This window comes from Pogoniulus pusillus, chromosome 8 (genome assembly GCF_015220805.1).
Source record: "Pogoniulus pusillus isolate bPogPus1 chromosome 8, bPogPus1.pri, whole genome shotgun sequence".
NCBI classification, from domain to species: domain Eukaryota; kingdom Metazoa; phylum Chordata; class Aves; order Piciformes; family Lybiidae; genus Pogoniulus; species Pogoniulus pusillus.
In genome coordinates this window covers 40,174,441-40,199,114 of record NC_087271.1, presented here as the reverse complement: position 1 = coordinate 40,199,114, position 24,674 = coordinate 40,174,441, and the positions used below count along the sequence as shown (strand labels likewise).

Sequence of the window (24,674 nt, the reverse complement as noted above, 5' to 3'; positions counted from 1 at the left end):
GAGAACAGGTCAGATTTGGCCTAGCTTGTACTGGGATAACTGGGACTCTCCTAGTCCTGCACTGCTTCATGTTGCAGCATAGGACACAAAGGTGCTGGCACTGCACCACTGAGCCCCAGCTCTTCCCTCTCCTAGGCTGCTGGGGACCAGCAATCAGGCTGACATCCCACGCAGAGCATGGATGCCCGAGCCCGGGAGCCCCAGCCTTGCTGCTTCCACACCAGGCTGCCAAAACCCCTGCTGCTGCCTTGCAGCAAACCTGCTCCCACGCCTGGCAGAGGGAGGGGGTGGAGGGAAGGACCAGGCCCTTGGTGCAGACGATGTTTAGAAGGAAGGCAAGGGAAAAGGGAGAGAGATCCATCAGGAGCACTAAGTGCTCCAGAGAAGGAATCCAGCGAGGTAGTCAGGCCTCCCTCACCATGGAGACGAGCCGGAGAGCATGTGGAGGCTGCGAGCTTCAGCTCATTTGCCACGAGTACTTCTCCCAAGCTATTCAGAGACAGTTTCCTCCTGATAGCCTGCCTGCCCCGGGCTGAACACCACGGGGCTCGGGCCAGGTGACCCTTCCCCAAGGCGAGCAGGGCTGGTCAGGGTGACACAGCCAGCTGGATGGAGCCCACTGGCTTCTGGCGAGGAGCAGCAGGGAGGATGAGTTTGCTGTAAATATTAGGGTCTGTTGATGAGGCTGGGTGCTAATCATGCACTGCAGAAGAGTTACTGTTTTTTACTTGCAGGCAGTAGAGCCAAGCTGTTTCTGCCTTTCTCCACCTTCCCACTTGGAACCAGGTCTTCATGCCCCCTGAGCAGGCAAAGAGGCTGCTGCGGGTGCAGACCCTGTCTCAGAGCACCTCTCATCCCCTCAGCAGGCAGCCCCGTCCAGAGTGGGCACTTACAGGCACACTCTCAGCTCCAGTAGAGTCAAGCCCATCTCTACTCAGGTACTGAGCACAAACTGGGCTCCTCTGGACACCTCTGGCATGGGCTGGGATGTGGAGCTCCGCTCCTGCTCCATGCGGGGCTATGGCACGGCAGTGCTCCCACGGCTGGGCTCTGACCCCTTCTCGTAAGCACAGCCCCAGGGACAGCCACATTGCCATGGCTCAATGGCCCAGTGGCACAGCAGTGGTGCTCCTGCAGGGCTCCAGTGATGCTCCAGCTTGTGCCTGGCCTCTGGTGGAGCTTTTTCCCCTGATAAATAAAACCTTCCTCACCCAGTGAGGTTGCAAAGGGAAGAAGAGAATAAAAAGCATTTTATGGCTTTGATGGAAGGTGTTTTGTCACAACTCTTCTGTTTCCCCCTACAAGCCCCAGGGAGGAAAGATGGAAGGATGGAAGGATGGAGAGATGTGGCCCTGCACTGCTCTCAGACTGCATGCGTGAGATTATGGTGTCTGGGACACGGCTGGGAGACCAGAATGCAGGTGCCACGTGTGGGACGTACATTCATCCTCATCCTCACTCCCAGGGGAATAAGAGGTGCAACCAACTCCCTGTCTAGGGACCTGCAAAACCAGGGTGCAAAACCTCTTCTCCCCAGTGTGCTCCTGCCATAAACCAGGGTCACATCGTGGGGCAGTGGTGGGTGTGATGGAGCAGGCTGGAGGGGATCATCACATGCCAGTCAAGGCTGATATCTGGGGCAGGAGTATGTCGAGGTGCTGCTGGGGCGGCCAAGGTTTCCCCAGGGGGACTGAGGGCTGCCATTTGCTGAGGCAGGGGGTGGAGGAGGGAGGTGGACTCGACAGCTGTGCCAGGGATGGGGGGAAACTTTCCGCCCGAAGTAGATACAGGGCTAAATATAACCTGCCTTTGCGCTGGCGCTTGGCCGGGACCCCCAGGGCGGCGGGCAGGGAGGCCAGGCCGGACACGGCCGGCTCCGGCACCCTGCACCCTCACCCCGGGATGCCGCTGGCCGCCCGCCCGCATCCCCTCCGCCCGCCCGCATCCCCTCCGCCCGGCGCCCGCCCGCCCGGCGCGGTCCTCAGCGGCCCGACACTGCCCTCCAGCGGCAGCCAGGGCGAGCAGCCGACCGCCGGCCCGCAGCCGGCCGCGGCACCCGTGGCAGCGGCCCCTGCCCGTGGGGCTCCTCGCCGACGTAGTGGGCAGCGGCTCGATGTCCAGATGCAAATCCGTAACAAGGGGTGTCCCTCGGGGCCCGCATGAGACCAGTGCTGGTTAACATCTTCATCAGTGGCACAGGCAGTGCGAGCGAGGCACGCTCAGCAGGTTCGCTCTGACACCGCGCTGAGGGGGGCAGCTGACATGCCTGAGGGACGAGATACCGTCCAGAGCGACCTGGACGAGCTTGAGAAGTGGGCCCGTGTGGTCCTCATGAGGTTCAACAGGGGGTGGAGGGCAACCCTGCAGAGAAGGACTTGAGGGTGCTGGTGGAAGAACAGCTGGACATGAGCTAGCAATGAGTCCATAAGCCAGCAATGTCCCAGGCTGCATCCGCAGCAGCGTGGGCGGCAGGTGGGAAGAGGACATTCTGCCCCTCCGCTCTGCTGAGACCTCGCCAGCGCTGCTGGGTCCAGCTCTGAAGCCCTCAACACAGGAGAGAAGCGTTCAGTGCGGGGAAAGGCGGCTCTGGAATGACCTTACTGCACACTTCCAAGTCTTAAAACAGACCTGCAAGCGAGCTGGGGACAGACTTTTCAGCAGAGCCTGTCGTGACAGGACACGCGATGGTGGCTTTAAAAGAGGGAGGGAGATTTACAGCAGACAGAAAGAAAACCGTTTTGGCGCCAAGGGTGGTGAGCCCAGGCTGTCCAGAGAGGCAGTAGCTGCCGCATCCCTGGAAGCATCCCCCGGCGCGTTGCCCGAGGCTCTGCCCAGGCTGACCGACTTTGGGAGGTCACTGAGTGACCCTACGCGCCCCCGGACCCGCCGCCGGCCCGGAATCCTCGGGCTCGGTGCGTGTTTCCCGGCGGCGACTCAGCCGCGAGCACCGAGGCGTGTGGAGGACTATTTTGGCGGCGGACCGGGGCGGGCGGCGGGCCGCGATGGCGTCGCCCCCGCTGGCGGCGGCCGCGGCCGGGAGCGGCAGCGAGGCGAGCTCGGCATCTGAGGAAGCGGCGACGACGCCGCCAGCGGACCGCGACCTGGCCGCGCTGTTCGAGCAGGCAGCGCAGCGGCTGCCGGCGCTGCTGCCCGCCGCCAGCAAGGAGCAGCTGCTCTACCTGTACGCCCGCTACAAGCAGGTGAGGCGGGACAGGGGCGGCCCGCACCGAGCGGCCCCGCGGGCAGCGCCTCGTTGCAGCCGGGTGTGGGGCCCGGGTGAGGGAGCGGGGCAGGGCTGGGCCGGTCGGGGGCCAAGTGGCCAGGCCCGAGGCTCGCCCGGGGCCACCGCACCAGGGCCTGCGTGGCTGCTGCGCGGAACGGGTCGGTGCTGCGTGGGGAGAGCTGTGCCAGGAGGTGCGGAGAGGCTTCGGGCCAGCACCGGGTTCGGTGCCGCTGGCCTCTGCTGGGGGGAGGGTAGGCAGTCTGGCAGGATGGAGTCCTGCAAAACTCATCGCCCTGGCCGCGGTTCCTCACCTCTGCCCCTTGCCCAGCCTGGGCACGCCTCATGTGCGCCGCTCAGCTCCGCAGCCCGGGTGTCGGCGTGGCGCCGGCAGACCGCGCAGTGCGGCGAGCTCAGGGGTCGGTGCGAAGGGTCTGGCCGGTGTTGTGGGCTGGGGTGGGTCGCCGGAGCGCTGGTGACCTGTGCGGATGTCCGCTGAGTCTTTCTGCAGCAGCTTGGCTGGTCAGTAGGGCTGCCTATGTGTGCCAGCCTCCCCGCGTGTGCTGGCAGATGAGGTGACCGGGACAGGTTCGAGAGCCTGCTGAGTAGCTTGGCTCAGCCAGTGCTCACTTCCCCGTTTGAGACGCTCAGCATCTCCAGTAGTGGCCCAGCTGTGCATTTCGTAGTCTCTGGAGTTTAATGTGACCACACACATGAGGGACATGGCCACACAAGGTGAAGGATAGCAATACACAGTATGACTCCTGCTGCTCCTATGGGAGAAGGTGTGTAAAACAAACTCAGAAGCACCACTTAAGATACAGAGGCCTGCAATAACCACCTCACCTGGAGAAACAGACCGTTCAGGTTCCTAGTCCTGAGCACCCCAGAGTGAAAGCACAAATGCAACTCAGAGATGTGGCAAGAGCTACTTCATTCACTTCAACACTGAGTTCCACCTGCTTAGATTATTAGTCGAAGTTGAGTGTGGTTTTCCTCCTACATGGAAGACTCCTGTCCTGTTTCTGCCACTTAAGAAGTGCATTCATTTCTAAATGCCGTATTTCATTATCCTCCTCAGTTGTGTTTTGTGGACCCCTGGTCGTGTTAAAAGCAGACTGGTCACACACACGGTTTTGTTTGCAGGTTTTTCTGCTGCTTACACAGGTCTCCAGGTTTCTTTTCCCATTTTTTTTAAGAATGAGGAGGGCAGAGGCAAAAAAAAAGCTACTAGAAGTTTTAAGACTGTCAGGACCCTTCCTAGGATGAGATGAAAAGAAAACATTTGATTTTTTTCTCTTCTGTAGCATTTTGTCTGTATTCTCAGGAGGTTTGTTGCAAAGGCTGAGGGAGCTGGGGGTGTGCAGCCTGCAGAAGAGGAGGCTCAGGGCAGAGCTCATTGCTGGCTACAGCTCCCTGAAGGGAGGCTGTAGCCAGGTGGAGTTGGGCTCTGCTGCCAGGCAAGCAGCAACAGAAGAAGGGAACAGAGTCAGAAGTTGTGGCAGGGGAGGTCTAGGCTGGATGTTAGGAGGAAGTTGTTGGCAGAGAGAGTGATTGGCATTGGAATGGGCTGCCCAGGGAGGTGGTGGATTCGCCAAGCAAAGCCTGGTTGATGCACTTAGTGCCATGGTCTGGTTGTTTGGCCAGGGCTGGGTGCTAGTTTGGCCTTGGATGATCTTGGAGGTCTCTTCCAAGCTGGTTGATTCTATGATTCTATGAATAACAAGACCATTTCTAGGATGAGATGAAAAGAAAAGGTTATTTTTTTCTCTTCTGCAGTATTTTGTCTGTATATTTATTTCAAGTCACCTGTTATTTCCACTCTGTTGTGCATGCTTTGTAACTGTTCTTAGGTGGAAATTGAAAGGGATTGCCTGCACATCAGCTTGTGATTGTCGACAGAGCCCTGAGGGTTTCCTGGTGTTAGCTCTGTGGGACCAAGAAGGTGTTTAACATTAAAAAAATCACTTAAATCAGAAGCTGTTTGACAACAGTTTTGGTACAAGTGAGAAAAAGCTGGTAATCAATACTGTGTCAGCAGAGATTTCCAGTTGCCCTCTGCTGAGGGGAGCGAGGCACTTCTGTCCTCTTCTCTGTCCCTCTTGTCCCTAGCCAAGCAGGGTGCAACAGCAAGTGCCTTTGTGCTCCTCACTTTCAGGCTGTGCTTGGCTCCTTGGGTTTCCCTGCCTTTTGGCTGCCCAGTGCTGTCTGGAAAGGTTCCCTCCCTGTCACCTAGTGCCTAGGAGAGCAGTGCTGCTCCTGGAGATGGGAGAAGTTTCACTAGCACAGCTCCTGCGGGGCTGTGCTCTGCCAGCCTTGAGTTCAGCAGCGTTTGGTGCTCTAAATCAACGCGAGGGTGCTCGGCGCAAGCTTCCTCTATTTAATTACAGCAGCCCTATCAGTATGCATAATGGGCTGCTAATATATTACTCTGGTGGACAGTAGTATTGCTGGCACACAAAAGGTGCTGACTCAGATCTGTCCAATGCCCTTGATTTGGCATCCTTGTCTTCCCTCAGTTCAGTGGTTTATGTCACTAAAGGCTTTGATTTAAGACACAGCACCGTCATAAAAGAGGTGACAGCAGCAGCTGAGCTCTCTGTTACAATTCTCTGTGTTATTTATTTCAAACTGTTTGGGTATATAGGCATTTTCCTGGGGCTTTATTACCTTTTATTGGAGGCCGTTTCAGGATTTTATTACTTTTCTCTCTGATTTTGTTTATGTGTCAGAGACTTGAAAATAAGGGAATTGCTTAGTTGTCATCTCCAGTGAGGTTTTCAGAAGATGCTGCTGAGTTTGACTGTCCCAGAGCAGAAGGAACAGCTAGCTGGTGGGGCTCTGGCCTGAAACCAGTCTTCTGTTTCTTCCCTTCCTTTCTGTGTGGCTTTGTGCAATTCAGGAGAGGTGTAGAGGTACTGGAATGTGTCCAGAGAAGGGCAGCAAGGCTGGTGAGGGGCCTGGAGCACAGCCCTGTGAGGAGAGGCTGAGGGAGCTGGGGGTGTGCAGCCTGCAGCAGAGGAGGCTCAGGGCAGAGCTCATTGCTCCCTGCAGCTCCCTGAAGGGAGGCTGTAGCCAGGTGGGGTTGGGCTCTGCTCCAGGCAAGCAGCAACAGAAGAAGGGGACAGAGTCTGAAGTTGTGGCAGGGGAGGTCTAGGCTGGATGTGAGAAGGAAGTTCTGACAGAGAGAGTGATTGGCATTGGAATGGGCTGCCCAGGGAGGTGGTGGAGTTGCTGTGCCTGGAGGTGTTGAAGCAAAGCCTGGATGTGCCATGGTCTGGTTGTTTGGCCAGGGCTGGGTGCTAGGCTGGACTGGCTGAGCTTGGAGCTCTCTTCCACCCTGGCTGATTCTGTGAAATCACTTGTCTGTGCCTTGAGTCTGTCTGTGGAGGTGGGGTGAAGACAGTGGTTGCCTGTTGTGCTGAGTGTACAAAAAATTGAGATTCAGAGTGTAGTAGTGGTCATCATTCAGAGAGGGGAGGGAATCCAGAACTTGGTGGACGTGCTCAAACTGAAAAAAGCCTGCTCTGCCAGGAGGATGTGCCAGTGCCAAAGTAAGTGCTGGGAAGCGCAGCCGGGATGGAAGCTCGGTGCTGCTGGTGTTTGGGCCTTAGGCTCTGTGCTCAGGAACATGATCTCATCTTTGTATGACATCTTTCAGGTATTGCTGAACATGATGCCATAGCTCTGCCCTGAGCACAGTAGGTTCTGCCTGCTGCTTCTTGTTGTGCCAGAGCAGTGCAGTGGTGCTGACTTGGTGTCACTAGTGTCACTCTGTACATCAGGACTAGGACCCCATGCCTTCTGTGGTGGATGTTTGCCTGTCTTCCTTATGCCCAGTTTTCAGTCAGTTGAGTCCAGGCCTTTCCAGTGGCTTGGGGCAGGTTAATGTGGCAGAGGACTAGGCAGGAGCAGGCAGGAACTGCAGTCTTACCAGAGAAATTAATCTCACCAGGCCTGTGTATGGTTAGAGCTTAGTTCTGCTATCCATGGTAGTGGATTTTGTTCTTCTTGCTACTCTCAGCAAGGCTGCAAATATGGTTCACCTTAGAAGATTTATTGTTGGATAAGAATGTTTGGCTGGAATTCCCTGCTATATTAGTGGAAAGACTGGCAAAGAGCCATTTTGCCATCACCATCAAAGCAGAGGGGCATCAGTTGTGCAGTAAAGTGTCAGGAGAACCTCAAAGTTTCTTGAAGTCTGGGCCAGCAGCTGAAGTTGCATGGGGATGGTGTGCAGTGCTAGTGAGTCTCTGAGATGTTAAATGTTGGTGCATCTGAGCACTCCTCTGCATGTTTTGACTTTCAGGTGAAGGCTTCATCCAAGGTTTCTAAATTCCTATTTTGGCCACTAATGGAGATGTCTGCAGACACTTCCCATTTAGAGCTGCCTGGGTCATCTTCCTGCAGTTCATGTGCCTGCAGGCAACTCTGCATGCAGAAGCAATACTGGGAAAGTGTTTCATGCATTCTGGCTGTCTTCTTTTTTTAGTGCAGCTGATGAACTGTGAATGAGGAGAGCAAAGCATCGAGTGACCAATCAGACCCCTGGAGGCCACCAGTAATTATTTTGTAGGTGCAGAACAAGAAACTCTGACTTGAATTGCTAATACAGGCTCTTGTCTTTTTTGCTGGTTAGGGAGAAAAACAGCTTTTGAGGCCCTTCAAGGAAGCAGCAGGATGGCAGAATCCTTCACAAAATTCCTGCCCCCCCTGCCAAGCACTTGCCATGAATTTGCACTGGCCAAAGGCCCCCTGCCTCAGCTCTGAGGCACAGCTTCCCCCAGTGTTAGATTCCTGGTTGGTTTGTGATGCCTGATGTAGTTGTGCAGCCAAAAGAGGGAGGCCAAACCCTTTATTTTCTGATTTCCACTGTGAGCCTTTTTAATATATCTTAAAAGAGCAGAGAGGCCAGAAGTGCACTTTCCCCCCCCACCCCCTTGATGGATGAAATTTAACTACTGTTCCTTGATTTGTATTACTATCAATGTTACTAACAGCCTTTTTCCTATGCTAGAACAGCCTTTGAATGCCAAATCTAAAGGCAGGAAGCTGCTGCTGTGTTTTGATGATGGCAGTGGAAAATTAATATTAAAACATTTTAACTCTATTTTTTTAATCCACCCTGGCCAATTTTTGCAGGGTAGATATTGAACTAAAGAATTGCTGAGCAGGCACTTTCCATTCAGGTGATGAATTTGCATTTTACTTCTGTATGTCTCTTACTTTTTAAAACAAGAGATCCAATCCAGCACCTGAGCACAGGAGAAAATGTTTACATGATGTGAACTGTGACTGATTTATGGGCCTTAACTGTTGCTGGCCCTCTCGGCTGCTTCCCCATGAACTGCAATATGTTGTTCTAAAGGCCAGCTGGAATGTTCTCATTTGAGTGAATTGCTTGCTGGGAGACAGTCAGATGTACAGAAAATTAATTTCAGTTACAGCCACTTGTGTCCTCTAACTCTTTAAATGAAAACATAGTGTAACTAATAAATATCTCTCACTATGGGCATGCTCTCTTTAGAGCTTGATTAATGATTCCATCCTGAGCATAAGATCCCCCCCCGTTAAGGTGAAGAATTGTTCCTTGATTTAAGCACTTCACCTGCCTGAACACTTGAGCATATTTCATAGAGCATTTGATGGAATGCAGTTTAGTTTTGCTTGGCTAACAAAATCACACAGAATGACAAAATGCCAGGTTGGAAGGGACCCCAAGGATCATCTGGTCCAACCTTCCCAGGTGATGGTGTAGTTGAAATGAGGTGGCCCAGCACCCTGTCCAGCTGAGCCTCAAACTGCCCAGCACAGGGGCATCCACTGCTTCCCCTGGGTCTTAGCTGTTCTCATGGTGAAACGTTTTCTTCTGCAGAGCAATCAGAATCTCCCCAGCAGTACCTTCTGCCCATTGCCCCTTGTCTTTCCCACAGGACTCCTTGTACAAAGGGATTCTCCATCCTCCTGGTAGCCACCCTGTGTGCACTGGTTCATGGTACTAAGGTCTGCCCTGAGCCTTCCCTCACCTCATCTGTCCTCTAGTCATTTTTGTGGCCCTTCTCTGGACAGCTGCCTTCACAGGCCAGACCTGTTAGAGGAAACCAGTTTCATTGGTGCTGGTCAAGCAGCCCTGGGGCTGATTCCCTTTGGGAATGAGGAGGTTGGCACCTGCAGCAGCTGTGGTGTGTCTGGCCCAGTGTTACTCCAGGACAAATATGTCAGCAGGCAGGCTAGGGGTGGGGGCTGCTGACTTTCCTTTATTTCTCAGAAGTTAGGGTTGCCTTCAGCTTTCCAGCTTCATATTTCATCCCAAACTGTGTAGCCTTTCAGTACTGGTCCATGGAAATAAGATCTCCCCTGAGCCTTCTCTTCTCCAGGCTGAACAAACCCAGTTCTCTCAGCCTTTCTTCATCTGGCACGTCTTCTACTCCTCTGGTCATTCTCCCAGCCTTGTTCATCCACTAGCATTTGACCACCTGCAGAACATGCCTGTGTCCATGCTGAGCTTTCTTTGCACTGTGCTGTGCCCTGTGTTACAGAATGTGCTGTGGTGACTGCTTCCCAGGGGCTGTTGTGTTTGGAGCTGTGGTCCTGCCCTGGCTTCTGCAGTCTTCCATCCATCATCTGTGTGAGTTGTATAGCACTCTTGTTAATAGAGAAGTGGAAAGCCCCAACCATGTCTTGTCCAAGTTCATTCCCTGTGACAATGGTATTGTCATTTCAGTGAGATGCATTTTACCAGTGAGACTGATGTGCAAGGGGCTTCCTTTTCTGTGAGAGAGTGGCACTGCTAACAGCCACATCTGCTGGGTCTTGAGCTGGTTCTTCCAGACACAGACCAAGGCACATTCACTCATGTCTTTTTCTGAGCTGACTTCAAGAAAATATGTCTGCTAATCAAATCTCCATCTGCTAATTGCTCTGTTCTGGAGGCAGTTGTCAGCACTGGCCTGGTGGCAGGAAGGTGGTTGTGCCTCTTCCAGTCCTCTGTGGTCTCCTTCCTTGTGCACGAGCTTAGAGAAGAGCGATGGCTGCAGGACTTCCCTGCAGTGAGAGCTGGGACTTTGGCTTGGTCCCATCTCTACACCACCCTGTGGAAAACTGCCCGAATCCCACTGCCACCAAGTCCATTTTCCACTGGCTAGAAGAGTTTTTTCCATATATCTATCTCCCAGTTCTGGCTGACTCCCTTGCTTCCTTGAGTTTCTTGTTTCTCCCCTCACAGTTGAATTTCTGGCTTGCTTCGGGTTGCCTGGTTCACCTCTGGCACTCAGGCCTCGACTTCTGTGTCACACAGTGCTTCCTATGCCGTCAGGTGCCTCGGAGCAGATTCAGAAGCTGGATGGCATTCCTTTCCTCGGAGTTTGTCCCCTTGCCTTCCACAAGACCTTGAAAACAATTAAGCAGGGTCTGTTGGCTTGAGCTTTGTGTGGAAGCAGGTGACTTTCAGCCTTAATGAATAATCTTCTCTGTAGAAACCCTAATCAACAGAATTTTTCTGACACTGGTGGAGGACGAGGCGTTTGGCTGGGTAATAAACGTAACATGGAGTGAGAAGTCACTTGCTGCCTTTCCTTGTTGGGTAAGGCATGCAAAAGACATGTGCTGTGGAGCAAAACTGCTTCCCCTGCATCATGCAAAGGAAACACAGGGATGCAAAGGTGCTAGGGAATGCAAGAGAACTAAAGGGTGAGCTGTGCCAGTCCTTTCCTTCAAACACCATTCCTCTGGCACAGGAGCAAAATTACCCCAGACCTGCCAGGGCCTAGCAGTTCCTCCTGCAAGTCTCATTCCTTTTGCTTAGTTCTTACAGAAGGAAATTCAGTTTGTTTGGGTTTTTGTTTTTCAGGTGAAGTTTGGAACCTGTAACACTCCCAAGCCAGGCTTCTTTGATTTTGAGGGGAAGCAGAAATGGTAAGAGGAACTCCTTCTCATTCCTAGCAAATTTGGGCTCTGAGTTTTACTCTATCATGTCTTGTCTGTTGATAGATTATGTACCAAGAGGCACTGAACTGGCTGTAAAATCCTTTGCTTCATAGGGAAATGTTAGCTGCTTTGCCTGATGCAAAGCAACCAGTGACAGAGCAAGGGCAGAGTGTCTCAGGTTGTGCCAGGGGAGGTATAGACTGGATGTGAGGAGGAGGTTCATGCCAGAGAGAGAGATTGGCATTGGAATGGGCTGCCCAGGGAGGTGGAGTCACCGTCCCTGGAGGTGTTGAAGCAAAGCCTGGCTGGGGCACATAGTGCCATGGTCTGGTTGATTGGATAGGGCTGGGTGCTAGGTTGGACTGGATGAGCTAGGAAGTCTCTTCCAGCCTGGTTGATTCTATGATTGTATGCAGACATGAAATACCAGACCCTTATATGTTCCCTGTTCATCCAGAATTAGCCTCCATGCAACAAAAATGTTGTGGAAACAGCTACAGCTTTACAAAGAGCTTTACTCTGTGAAACACAAACTGTGTTCTAGCTTGGATCAGGTTCCCTTGAAAGATCCTTTAAGAGTGGAGTGCTGCACTGACAGTGGCTATTCATGGCCATTTCACACCAAATGAAAGATGACTTTGCAGCCCCTGAAAGTATTTAGGTGAATCTGCTCACTGTGTTCCGCAGATGACTCTGTGATAACATGGTGCTGGCTCCGGGTGGCTCACTGATGTTTTGCTCTCTCTTCTAGGGAAGCTTGGAAAGCCCTGGGAGATGTCAGCCCTCATCAGGCTATGCAGGAGTATGTTGCTACAGTGAAAAAACTGGACCCCAGTTGGAATCCACAGGTAGGAAACGTGAAAATACTGCTTAGAGAGCAAACCAGTGTTTGTAAAGCTGACAACGGTTCAGCTTTGCACAGGCTCTAATTGCTGCATGGCAAACTTCATTTTGACCAGATTAAAGTCTAAATTAATTTTTGTAGCTCTCCTTTTGTTATGGCTGAAACACGAAGGACCATCTCTGTCATTCATAATCATCCTCATTCCTGCAAGCACATGCACAGGACTGGTTTGGCTGCAGTGATCTAATTTATTTTGCTTTATTGGTTCATGCTGTATTTAGCATGTAAAGATACTTTTTATCCTTTCCTCATCCTTCTCTTTTCAACTGCAGTTTAAATGTTGATCAATACAAAGCAATCTCTAAGAAAGTGACATAAAATGAATGATCAATTCTAAAAATGTTTCCTTTGTGTTTCGATGCAGCAAATTACCCAATCTGATTATGATGAGGCAGTCCAACATAACAAGTGGATTTGTGAGTCCTGTGTGTGTGTTACCAGGAGACTCTGCTGTCAGTTTAATTAATCTGTCTTTCATCCAGCAGGTTTATTACTTGATTGAATATTTAAGGATCTCTCCCTGTTTATAGACTGGGGGTTGTGGAGTTTATGAGAGGGTTGCTCGTTAGAAAAAGCACTGCCTGTGGTTGGAGGTTTCACTGAGAGCAAAATGCTGAAAGCATAGTAATTCCTCTCTGCGGTACAAATTGGCTCTTTCTCTGGGCCTGCACTTTGAAAGCAAAACCTTGTGTGAGCACAAGCCTATGAGTGAAGAATTTGGTTCCTTCTTGTCTTCTGATGCTGTCCTGGAGACTTCAGAGTAATTGTTTTTTCTTCACTAGGTCATGTTTTGTGGCGTTGGTCCTGCTTTTGCAGCAAGGAAATGTGGTGATTTAGAGGAAGCCTTTTCTAACGCCCTTGGGGAAGAGAGTTTTCTATGCTGTGTGGAGCAGTTAGCAGTTGCCCAGGGAGGTGGTGGAGTCACCATCCCTGGGGGTGTTCAGAAAAAGCCTGGATGAGGCACTTAGTGCCATGGTCTGGTTGCTAGGCCAGGGCTGGGTGCTAGGTTGGACTGGATGAGCTTGGAGGTCTCTTCCAACCTGGTTGATTCTATGACCTCATTGCTGTCTACAACTACTTGGAGAGGCGGTAGCCAGGTGGGGTTGGGCTCTGCTGCCAGGCAACCAGCAACAGAACAAGGGGACAGAGTCTCAAGTTGTGCCAGGGGAGGTCTAGGCTGGGTGTTAGGAGGAAGTTGTTGGCAGAGAAAGTGATTGGCATTGGAATGGGCTGCCCAGGGAGGTGGTGGAGTCGCTGTGCCTGGAGGTGTTGAAGCCAAGCCTGGCTGAGGCACTTAGTGCCATGGTCTGGTTGGTTGGCCAGGGCTGGGTGCTAGGTTGGACTGGATGAGTTTGGAAGTCTCTGCCAACCTGCTTGAATCTGTGCTGTGCAGCACAGTTAGCAAAAGCTAGCTGCAGGCTGTGCTGGTTCTTGTCCAATCTAAAATTCTCATCTATTAACAAAATCAAGAGTCCATGTAGGTTCCTGAGTGCAGAAAATGTCCTTCAGTGGCAAGTGAAGCATCTGGGTGTTCATTAAGCAATGAAAAAAACACCAACCCCAAAGCATCCAACACCTTCCTGAATGTTTGAGAGTAGAGCTTCTGTTCACAAAGACTTGTCCTGTGTGGTGGCAGGCTTAGCTTTGGGTATTGCCTTCACTTTCTTGCCTCAAATAAATCCTCATTGTCACAGGTGTGACCTGCAGGTTACAAAGCTGTCAGCTATGGAGGTGCAACACTTGTTGCTTTTAAAATGTCTCTATTTCAAAGAAGCCATACAGCAAACAAAGTATGGTTTGCAGCACCACTGCTCCCCTCTTCTCCTCAGGTGAAGAACAAATGCATCTGAGCATGTTTCTTCCCACTGCTGTCCTTGCATAAGCTTAACCTGCTGAGGCAGGAATTAGACTCTGCCGAGTGTTGCTGTTGCATCAGTGTGTTTGCTCATTAACGTGCCACTTCTTCCCTTTTTGAATCATGGAGTGGATTGGGTTGGAAGGGACCTCCAAAGGCCATCTAGTCCAGCCACTTCTGCAGTAGATCAGATTGCCCAGAGCCCTGTTGAGCCTCACCCTGAATATCTCCAGGGATGGGGCCCCAAGTATCTCCCTCGGCAACCTGTTTTACTTTTCCACCACCTTCATGGTAAAGAACTTGTGCTTAATACCCAACCTGAATCTACTCTTCTCTAGTTTGAAGCCATTGCCCCTCATCCTATCACCACAGGCCTTTGTAAACAATCTCTCCAGTCATCTAGTAGGCCCCTTCAGGTACTGGAAAGCCACTGTTAGGTCTTCCTACAGCCTCCCCTTTTCCAGGCTGTTTGTAGGAGAGGTGTTCCAACCCTCTGACCAGTTTTGTGGCCCTCCTCTGGACTCGCTCCATCAGGTCTATGTCTTTCCTATATTAAGAGCTCCAGAGGTGGACACAGTACTTCATCTGAGGAATAGTTGATGGAATCAAGCGTAGGCTTGCAGGAGCAGAGCAGTGCTGGAGCTTGAAGAGAAGTTTCTGTGGCAATGTCAGGGCTGAGTTGTCAGTGCAGTATAAGGAAATGTGATTTTTCTTTCTTCAGAAGCTTTTGTTGTAGTCTTTCAGCAGATGTCCTCCTCTCACTGTTGTAGCTGTGCATCTGTGTCTTGGCTTTTGGAAGACAGTGCTTTGGGATTTTTTCATCTATGTGGTCTCTGCACTGAGCTATAATGCTGAGGAAAATCCATAGTGTATTATCTGGTTTATGGTACCTGCATTGCTGCAGTTGCCACATGTTTTATGGTGACTTTATTCCTCATGTGCCCTGCCTGTCTTGGAGCAGAAACTTGTTAAGAGAAGCAAATGCTTTATATTGAAGGGTTATTGTGTACATCAAAGTGGAAACAATAAGAGAAAACAGCCTCAAGTTGTGCCAGAGGAAGTTTTGATTGGAGATTAGGAACCATTTCTTCCCCAAAAGTACTGTCAAGCCCTGGAACAGGCTGCCCAGAACAGTAGTGGAGTTTCTATCCCTGGAGGGATTTAAAAGCAGTGTATCATAGAATCAAGCAGGTTGGAAGAGACCTCCAAGCTCATCCAGTCCAACCTAGCACCCAGCCCTATCCAATCAACCAGACCATAGCACTAAGTGCCTCATCCAATCTTTTCTTGAGCACCTCCAGGGATGGTGTGTACCCACATCAGCGTAGATGCGGTGCTGAGGGGCATGGTGGACTTATTAATGCTGTATTAATGGTTGGATTTGATGATCTCAAAGGCCTCTTCCAACCAAATGGTTCTGTGAAGATGCTCAGATGCAGAAAAGCCTAGCAGACAAAGTTAAATTAGCAGAGGGTGTAATTCAAAGCTTGCTATTAAAATAAGTTCTTCCTTTAGTTCCACTTTTATGTGACCTGAATGCCATTGGGAGTCCTCTCTGATCTCTCATGTTGCTCTGTACTTATTTTTCTTCCTTTCCCCGTTCTGGAGCCACGAGAGGGAGCTCTGCTCTTGGAAATGATAGAGATGCGTGTGTCAGGGGACAGAGATAAAGCAGCTACTTTAGTCTTCAAATCTCAAATTGGATTTATAGAAAAGATCTGTGGGTACATTACAAGATGCTTCCTCACTATCACCGTGTCTCCTTTACATGCTTATCTGCTTGGTTCCTTTGCATTTTCCTTGTGTTCAGTAGAGCATGAATGAAGTACTCCTGGTGTTTGGTTCGGGGCAGTATGAAGTGCTTGGTGCACATTTGAAAAGTTCAGCTTTCAGGTCATTATGACCTGTGAAGAGTAATTGCAGTACCAGGGTGTTGAATTCCTCACTCGTGCAGCTTAACGAATTTCACTTTTATAAAGCTTTCTCGGTTTTATCTACTCAGTATTTCCCTTTGTTACTTCATCTCATCCCTAAAAGTTGTTCTTGCTTGTTACCTTAAATCGTACAATCAGTCAGGGTTGGAAGGGACAACAAGGATCTGCCAGTTCCAACCCCCTGCCATGCCCAGGGACACCCTACCCTAGAGCAGGCTGCCCACAGCCTCAGCCAGCCTGGCCTCAAACACCTCCAGCCATGGGGCCTCAACCACCTCCCTGGGCAACCCATTCCAGCCTCTCACCACTCTCAGGCTCAACAACTTCCTCCTCACCTCCACTCTCACTCTCCCCACCTCCAGCTTTGCTCCATTCCCCCCGGTCCTGGCACTCCCTGACAGCCTCAGAAGTCCCTCCCCAGCTTTTTTGTAGCCCCCTTCAGATCCTGGGAGCCTCCTCTTCTCCAGCCTGCACAGCCCCAACTCTTTCAGTCTGTCCTCACAGGAGAGGTGCTCCTCAATCTCCTGTTTCATGTATTTGCAAAGGGGGTTTAATGTCTTGATCCTTTAATACTAAATATATAAAACCTTTGCCATGGGTTCCCTCCTTCCCCAGCAGATCTGCTGCTGTACTGCAGCTTTCAGACTGTCAGTATTTCCCTCAATAAACAGAACAGAACTAGCAGCATTTCTTATGCACTCCAGATAGAGCCACTTCTTCATTCCTCTTCCCTGATTCTTCATTGATTCATTTTTTCATATTGACCTTGCAGTCTCTATGTTAGTCCATTTTCAGCGTCAGACTACAACAGCCATGATTTAGTAATCATTGCTTGGTTTAGATGGAGGGGGAAAGCCCAAAGTAAAACATTCTGATGCAGTAGGAGTACCTTGAATTTGTGTGCAGAAGCAGTCGAAAGCTGACCTCCTGCTTCCTAATCCTGTCTGGGGTTTGGTGTACCCACACTGTTTGAAGAGACAACTGAACATGGACAGGTGGTGGCACAGCTGTTCTCTGCTCCATGAGGCTGCTGTGTCACTTTGGACAGTAGAGACACATCCACTGGCTTATCTCTATGGCTATTTCCAGTGCATTTAGTTTATTCTTTACCTGCTGGCAGGTTGTCTGATAGTCATGCCTAATCCTCTTTCAGAGCTTTGCCTAAAACCTGGCTAGAGGTGATCATACTGTGTGCACTTTCATTATCTTTCTGTCTTGGAAATCTTGACAGCAGCAGCTAACTTAAAGGACACTGAGGTGAGATCCATTTACATTCACCAAGCTGCAGGAATCTCCTTACCCTGTTTATCTTGAGTGAAGCAGTCTAGAGTCAGCAATCACAATTGCTTCTCTGGATGCCATGCTCTTGGATCTTCCTGTGTTGGCATGGGTCTTAAGGTGTTTTGTTCCTTCTCCCAGCAACAGCTGTTTAGTAGGCGGTCAGGGCTGTATTTTCCCATGCTTGTGTCCATTCTCTCTTGATGCAGTCTTCCTTCATCATCTTCTACCTTTAGCCCATCTTTTGTTTCTTGTTCTTTCTTGTGAGTCATTCCTTTCAGTCTGAAGTTCCAGGCAGTGGAAAGGTAATTGCTTGGGCCAGCTCAGCTCCATTTGCATATTTCAGAGACATCACCTGTCCTTTGAGTCTATTCACTCTTCCTCCAGAGCAGAGAATAATTTATGGAGCAGTTCTCCTGCGTTCTCTCTTCTCAAACAGAAACGGTCTGTGCCGTCAGCACCTCTCACTGCTTTGGTTCCCTTGGAGAGGTCTGTGTGTCCTGGCTGCTTCACTTCTCGTACAGTCACCTGTTGTCTTCCTGCTTTACTGGCAGCAAATGACACGCTGCTTTCAGTAGCTCTTGCTGCTGCATGTGTGAGGTTGGCAGTGGTGTTCTCCTACTCTCCCTGCCAGCCACCTGCAGCTTGTTGCCTATGTGTGGTCTTACCCCTTTCAGGTGGTAGCTCTGCATGACCACTGCCTTGGCCATGTCCTGTAGCCTCAGCATTGGGTTTGGTGATTTACAGAGATTCACCTTCACAGGCTGCTTGTCCTGCATCTTCATGCAACACTTTTGTTCTTGTATACGTGCTGGGCACTTCTAGGACTCTGCTCTTTGCTCTGGTGAGACCTCACCTGGAGTACTGCATCCATCTCTGGAGCCCTCGATATAGAAGGGACTTGGACCTGATTGAGCAGGTCCAGAGGAGGGCCATGAAAATGATCAGGGGTTTGGAGCACCTCTCCTACAGAGACAGACAGGCTGAGGGAGCTGGGGTTGTTCAGCCTGGAGAAGAGGAGGCTCTAGGGAGACCTAATGGCAGCCTTCCAGTACCTGAAGTGGGCCTACAAGAAAGCTGGAGGGAGACTGTTTATGAAGGCCTGTAGTGGTAGGACAAGAGGCAATGGCTTCAAACTAGAGAAGAGCAGGTTTAGACTGGATGTTAGGAGCAGGTTGAGTATTAAGCTCTTTACCATGAGGGTAGGGGAGCATTGGAACAGGTTGCCCAGAGAAGTGGTTGGGACCCCATTCCTGGAGATATTCAAGGTGAGGCTCAGCAGGGCTCTGGGCAACCTAATCTAGTTGAGGGTGCCTCTGCTTGTTGCAGAGGGGCTTGGACTGGATGACCTTTGGAGGTCCCTTCCAGCTCAGACCATTCTATGACTTGAGTCAGTGACTCTATTTCCATTCCCCGACATGCTTCGAAGTTCTAATCTCTGTCATGTGCTTAACATCCCAAATCCTCACTGGCCTTTAAGCATCCAGAGTTTTCAAAGCTCAGCGTGGCATGGGAAGTGGTGCTTTTGGGCACTGGCTATGCTGAGGCAGGAGCAGGGCAGCACCTCCTGTGCTGCGCAGCACCGTACCCGCCTGTTTGGCTGTTGCGGGCGCTGGGCGGAGGTGTGCACACAACGCTGCAGTGAAGCGCTTTGGAGCTGCTATCGATTGTTCCTTGTAATGAGACAGTGACATGGCACAGCTTGAACAGGCAAAATAAATAATTTTTAAAAGCATCCAGATCTGCTCATCAGTTTTAGCCTTCCATTTGCTGATTGCAGTCCTGGCATCTCTTGATTCTAAATATTTCCTTTTCCTATTTCTTACGTTGCAGATTTACCAGTTCCAGCCTCAACAGCTTGTCAGTGCTGCTAACTTCAGTGGCATCAAACACTTAGAGATCTTCTTTCTCTTTGCTTTGTCTGCTGAAACTCCCAGGGAGACTTAATGATTTTCTGTTTCTGCATTTAAAAAAAAAGGATAAATTGGCATTTTAAATTGTTTGGCTTCGCTGAGTAAGATTTCTGCTGTGCAAGAAGGGAATTTGCATATGAGGAGTCTGAAGAGCAGAGGGATGTCTCTCAGGGGAAGCAGGAAGAGAGCTCAAGTTCAAAGAAAACAGACACTGACCAAACACATTTTGAAGCTCTTAAAGGTTTGACATTCCAGTGCTGGTGTTTACAGGGGAGAAAGCTCCCTGTGGTTGGTGTTGTGGGGTTTTGTTTCAACTGTTGTCCTGTACCTTGTTTGAATAGAGGAGCATTTATTTCTCTCTGCTCTGGACCAGGTAGTGTATAGAAATAAAGTACCTCTGCTGCTGTGTTGGTGAGGGAGCTGCAGAGAATCCCTGGAGAGCAGATAGACTCATGAAAAAAGGAAACAAACTGCAGAGTGAATAGAATAGCAAAAGTATGATTGCTGCAGGGTCCAGTAAGCTGGAGAACCTGCAGGACTAAAGCAAATGAATTTGTCCAGCGGCCAGTGGATGTTGTTGCAGCAGTACTGCAGGGGGCAATATTTGATAAGGTGGCTGCCCAGCTACCCCGTGCTCAAGCCTGGGCTCCATCCTCCCTGCTCCCTGCTGAAATAACCCTTCACTGTCACGGTTTAAATCCAGCAAGCAAGTTGAAACTGGGATGTGGAAAAGAGAATTTGCAGTTGGAGAACAGAGTGAAAACCAGGAGCAAGAAGTTCCAGCTCTGCAGAGGAGCTGAGTCTGTGTGTGTGCTTTTTGTAAGGTACACCAGGGGAGACTGAAGTATTTTAACCATCGATTTAAATTGATGAGCCTCTTGTAGTTAAGTAGGATCTCCAAGGCAGCTTGGAGACCCAAATACAAAGTGTCTAGCCAGTGATGTTAACACAGGCATTTGGAAATCCAGACCTCAGCTTTTTATGTTGGGGTTTTTTTTTGTCCAACAGATGGATTCATTGCTCAAACGTGGCCTGCTCAGGCCTGGAGCAAAGAGCTTTACTCTTTTGCAGTTTACAGGTTTTCTGTTTGGTCAGTTTGTAAGGATTACAGTAGTGAATGGTAAACCAGACTCTGGTTTCAGGCTGAAACCTGCAGATTTCTTGGTAAGGAGATGGCATTTTTGCAGACAAAGCTATTGCCAGAAATACTGTGAACAAAATGAGCGCACCCATCGTGTTTTCTTGTTTTGTCTGTCAGACAGATGTCTCCCTTGATAATCTGTCCCAGCAGCCACCATTTGGGTTGGGAGAGAACAGCAGAGTGAGGTGGGCAGGATTACAAGGGGGATGGGAAGAGCAGGAAGGGAGAAGAGTGGTTTGGATCTCCGCCTGTCCCCAGCAGCAGTGTGTTCACAAACTGCTGTGCAGGTAGTTTGGGTAAATGGCTCCATTTATGCCTCTATACTGCAAGGTCCAAAACTTTATTTCTTTTGTAGTACAAAAGCAATTTAATTGCATCGTGTGAAGTAAGGACTAATGGAGCTACGGTTGCGCTCCTTCGAGCTTGCCTCTCTGTGCTGTGCTAATGCAGCGCGCTGGGAGAGGGACCTGCTGGCTTCCCCTGAGCAAACGCTGCCACTGTCTTTGCTCTCTGCTTCTCCCATTCCTTTCTGGGTTTGGCTAGATCCTCGTGTGTCTGTTCACACCTTTAGTGGATTTCATGTTTGCAAACAAAATAAACCCAACCACAAAAATTACCCTCCAAACCCCAAACAAGCCAAGGAGCCTGCATGTGCTGTGTATCTCTGTATGGTGTTACTTGTATCAATGAATATTCAAGCACCAGAGATTAAGAACACAACGAAAAGATTTGTTCCCCCCCGACTTGTTAGCAGTGCAGCGTTCTCTGGGTTTAGGCAGACTGCAGATTGGGTTGTTTGGGGTTTTTTGCAGCACGTGGTAGTTTAGTGGATGTCTTTAGAGGGATTAGATCTCAACACACTGAGAGATTCTTCTGCCCTGCCTTTTTCTGCCAGCTGTGCGAGGGGCAGTTTCCTCTATGCAAGTAGACATAGAGGTGGATGCAGCCTTCCTGTAGGGAGGAGTAATCTCTGCAGCTCCCAGTTTTTGTACAGCTTACTCATGCCTGCAAGATTACAGAGTAAGCCACCTTATGTTATCCAAGCTGGGGAAATGACAGTTTCTTAGCTGCACATATAGGCCTTGAGTGTTTTGCTTTTGGAACATACCTTCAGAACCAGTTTTTCTAACTAGCAAGGGGTTGTTTTCACGTTCCTTTTGTGTAAGGCAGTACAAGGGGTTGTTTCCTTGTTCCTGTTGTGCAAGACAGTAAAATAACACACTACCAACCGTGAATTAAACTTCCCAGTTCTTCTGCACTAAAGGTGGATAATGCTGCATCCTCTGCTTCACCTTGCCTTCTTGTAAGGAAAGTGTGCTCGTGCTTTAAGTACTCGATACGGGTCCTGCTCATAAACAAAGCTGTCCAGGGGTTATTTGCTACCTTTCTGTCCTTGTCTTTCACATGGAGCTGTTCATCAGTTTTATTCCATGCAAGGTAGCCCAGCTCTGGCACGCCAAGCACGTTGCTGACCTGCTTTGTTGTATGGGCTGTTATGCTCTGAGCAGCAAATCAAATTCGGCTTCCTCTTTCTACTTGCTGCTTTTGAAAGCAGCACAGGCTCATCGGCTGCAGAAGCCCTCGCTCAGTGCTGTGAGGATGATACTCCCATCCCTTGGCTGTTGTTTCAGGGAAGGAGCAGATGAGTAAAAGGCTGTGTGTAACTTCCCGATGATGACAGTGTAGATCGGAGCCGGCAATTGCTTGCCACGAACCCGTGGCCTGAGGATGGAGTTGTCAGAGATGTCCTGAGGACACTTTCTTTGTTCTAGTAAGTGGCTCTAGCAAGCATACTCACTGGGGTGCTGTGCTGGTAGGGCTGTCAGCTGTGGTGGTCTGAGATTTTGCCCGTGGACAGGCTTGATAAATTGCAGGGCTTTTGCCCTTACTCAGCTGCATTTTCATGGCAGAGCACAAAACAAAATGCCAGCTCTGGAGTGAGCTTTTCAGCTCTTTGGGGATTGTGGCTATGCCAAGCTGTGCAGAAGTGAAAAAGTTAAAAAGAACAAGTGTCTCCTAGCAGAAATATAAACAGCTGGAATATGTGTCAGGCTCCCTCCCCCTGGGAGCCTGTTGGGTTGTTCTCTTTGATTTTACATCTCCGCAGAAATTTATGGGCTCGGCTGCTTTTATTTACGGCATCGCAAGCCTCGCTCCAGCGATTGATTGAAATACAACGGGGCCAAGCTGCAAGCCTCTTATTTTACAAAGGCTGAAGTTTAGAAAGCAGAGCAGCAATGCAAACACTCCTGTAGGGAAGGCTACACTGGGATCCTGCACGGAGGTTGCTCACCTTTCTACCTTCCTAAGCTGCTTCTGAGTAAAGAATTGTGGTGCCAAGAATTTATACCTCTTCTCTCTCCCTCTTTTTAAGCTGTCTGGGCTTGCTGAAAACACAGTGTGTGTTAAATATACAATCTTACTGGCCCTGCAAGGGCTAACTTCTGCTTGTAACCATGCTAGCCCATATTTTTCCAGCAGTGCTGGTGTACTGCATTGTTAGCATGCTGTGGGCAGCATAACATGTTCTTTCGCAGTGACTTGAATGCAGCAGGAGTTGTTCTCTGGAATTTCAAGCAAGAAATTGGAGTGCCTCATAATTGTTTGGGTTTTTTTTGGCTACCAGTGCAGTGATTTTGGTTAAACAGTTGAGCAAAGACAAAATATTTTTCCTTTTGAATACGTTAGTGAATCAGTTTCCATCATCTTGCACTAATTCAGGAAAGCATCTTGAGCTATCTGGAATCTATTTGGAAGGATAATTTGAGATGTAGCTGATGCTGAGTGTGCTGCTGCAGCATAGTAATGTGTGTGGAATCCCAGCATCGTGATTCCTGGCTTGCTGGTAGATGAAGTACTCTGTGCTAGCCAGATATACCAGAGGCAAGTGGGGGAATAAAAATCAAATGTATTTAAACATCTGTATCAAACTACTGGCATTCAGTGGTGACAAGATGGCAAGAGTGGGACAAGGTACTTTACATGATGCAGAGGAAGTTATACAGTCCTTAGGAGCTGCCTTTGTTACACAGTCCTTAGTAGTTTTCTTTTTCCTTCCCCCTTAGTAGATGCCCAGAAACGACAGGCTTTGCTCTGGGTCTCTAGGACACAGGAAACAGTCCCACAGCTCCTGGTTATTCTGTGGTCCTGCAGCTCTGGGACTGGAGGCATGGAACACTTCTAAGCTCTGGGATCTGCAGACTTCGCTTGAGCAAGTGCTCTCCTAGCTGAGAAAGCATCTCTGTGTTGGAAGGACCACCAGATCAGGTTTAACTTGCTGACAGTCCCTCTGCTGAAGGTTGTTGCTGCTGTGGCTGTTGACAGAAAATGGATAGGTTCTGGTAATTCCAGGGAGTTCTAAAGATCTTGACTTAAATGGAGAGGGCAAGGTTGAGTTTAAGAGATCAGATCACAAATTAAAGTGACCGAGCTGCAACCAAGTGCTGCCCTCTGCCATTTCTGTCTTGAGGTGGCTTTAAATGCTGTGTGCAGTTTGCAGCCTTTGGCTGCTTCTTCCCAGCAACAAAAACGTGGCTAACAAAGGTGCTGAAAAGCTTGTTGTTATGAGCAGTTGTGTGAGGCTGCAAGGAGGGAAGAGCAATGTTGTGGTATGAGAAGGGACTCCAGCAGCAATCAAAACTTGCCTGAAAGATTTTTTTTTTTGTTTGTGTACTGAAACTCCTCTGGCTAAAAAAGGTTGGAGAATGAAGCTCTTGGTAGCACTGGGCAACACTACAAATCTGGGTTCCAGGGAGGTTGCAGCATGGGCTGGCAGAGAGGTGTTGAACTGAGCAGGATGCTCTCAGAGGCTGTAGAGACAGAGGAGGTAAGTGGGCAGTGAGACATAGATGGGGGCTTGTGTTAGCAAGCAGAGCTGGCTGAAGGTCAGCCTGATGTAACAGGAGATTTAGAAGCAGAGGAAGACCAAATAGGAAGTTGCAAGGGGAAGGTAAGAGGTGCTGTCTCTGCTCAGCAGCTTCCTGCTGGCCAGGTCACTTTCCAAGCAGTGTGGAACCTCCTTGACATCTCTAGAACCCAGTATTTTCCTGGGGTGCCCACAACCCTGGAATAGCCTGAATGACCACCACCCTGGAGAGCAAAGTGAGGTGGTGAGTGTGGGTGGGAGGAGCACGGACAGTCCCCTCTGCTTGTGCCATGAGGTGGACTTTGACTTCTTTTGCAGCGCATTTGGGAGCTCCTGGTAGGCTCTTATCAAATGCTTGCTCCTGCTTGGGCCAGCAGCTCGCTAGGCTGTGCAGGCAGCTTGTCTGTTTTAAATGGGGAAGGGTGCAACCTCTAAACAAAAAACCACGGTTTTGTTTTTTCAAAGCAATCAAAGCTGTTGCAGAACTTTCAGCTTGCTGCCTCAGAGGCTGTTACCAGGAACATGGATAGAAATGATGGGTTTAGTTTGCTGTGGAGTGTCTGATGCCTTGATTTTTAGATGTGGAGTCTGGTGGTATTCAGACACGGGAAGAACCAGTGTGCCCTGCTGCTTCCCTT

At 49.9% G+C, this 24,674-nt stretch overlaps 1 protein-coding gene across 10 annotated transcripts in view; it reads left to right on the top strand.

Moving 5' to 3' along the window:
• Positions 1-2,978: 2,978 nt before the first annotated feature.
• The window catches only part of ACBD6 (acyl-CoA binding domain containing 6), a 97,633-nt gene continuing 75,937 nt past the window's right edge, over positions 2,979-24,674 (top strand). For 3 of the 10 annotated variants that reach the window (XM_064148174.1, XM_064148173.1, XM_064148178.1), the window contains exons 1-3: positions 2,979-3,200; positions 11,070-11,134; positions 11,898-11,994. In XM_064148174.1, the coding sequence (XP_064004244.1) occupies positions 3,003-3,200; positions 11,070-11,134; positions 11,898-11,994 (360 nt within the window). In that variant the 5' untranslated portion in view covers positions 2,979-3,002. The remainder of the gene's footprint in view (positions 3,201-11,069; positions 11,135-11,897; positions 11,995-24,674) is intronic. The other 7 variants (XM_064148180.1, XM_064148182.1, XM_064148175.1 and 4 more) reach the window with 5 other exon arrangements.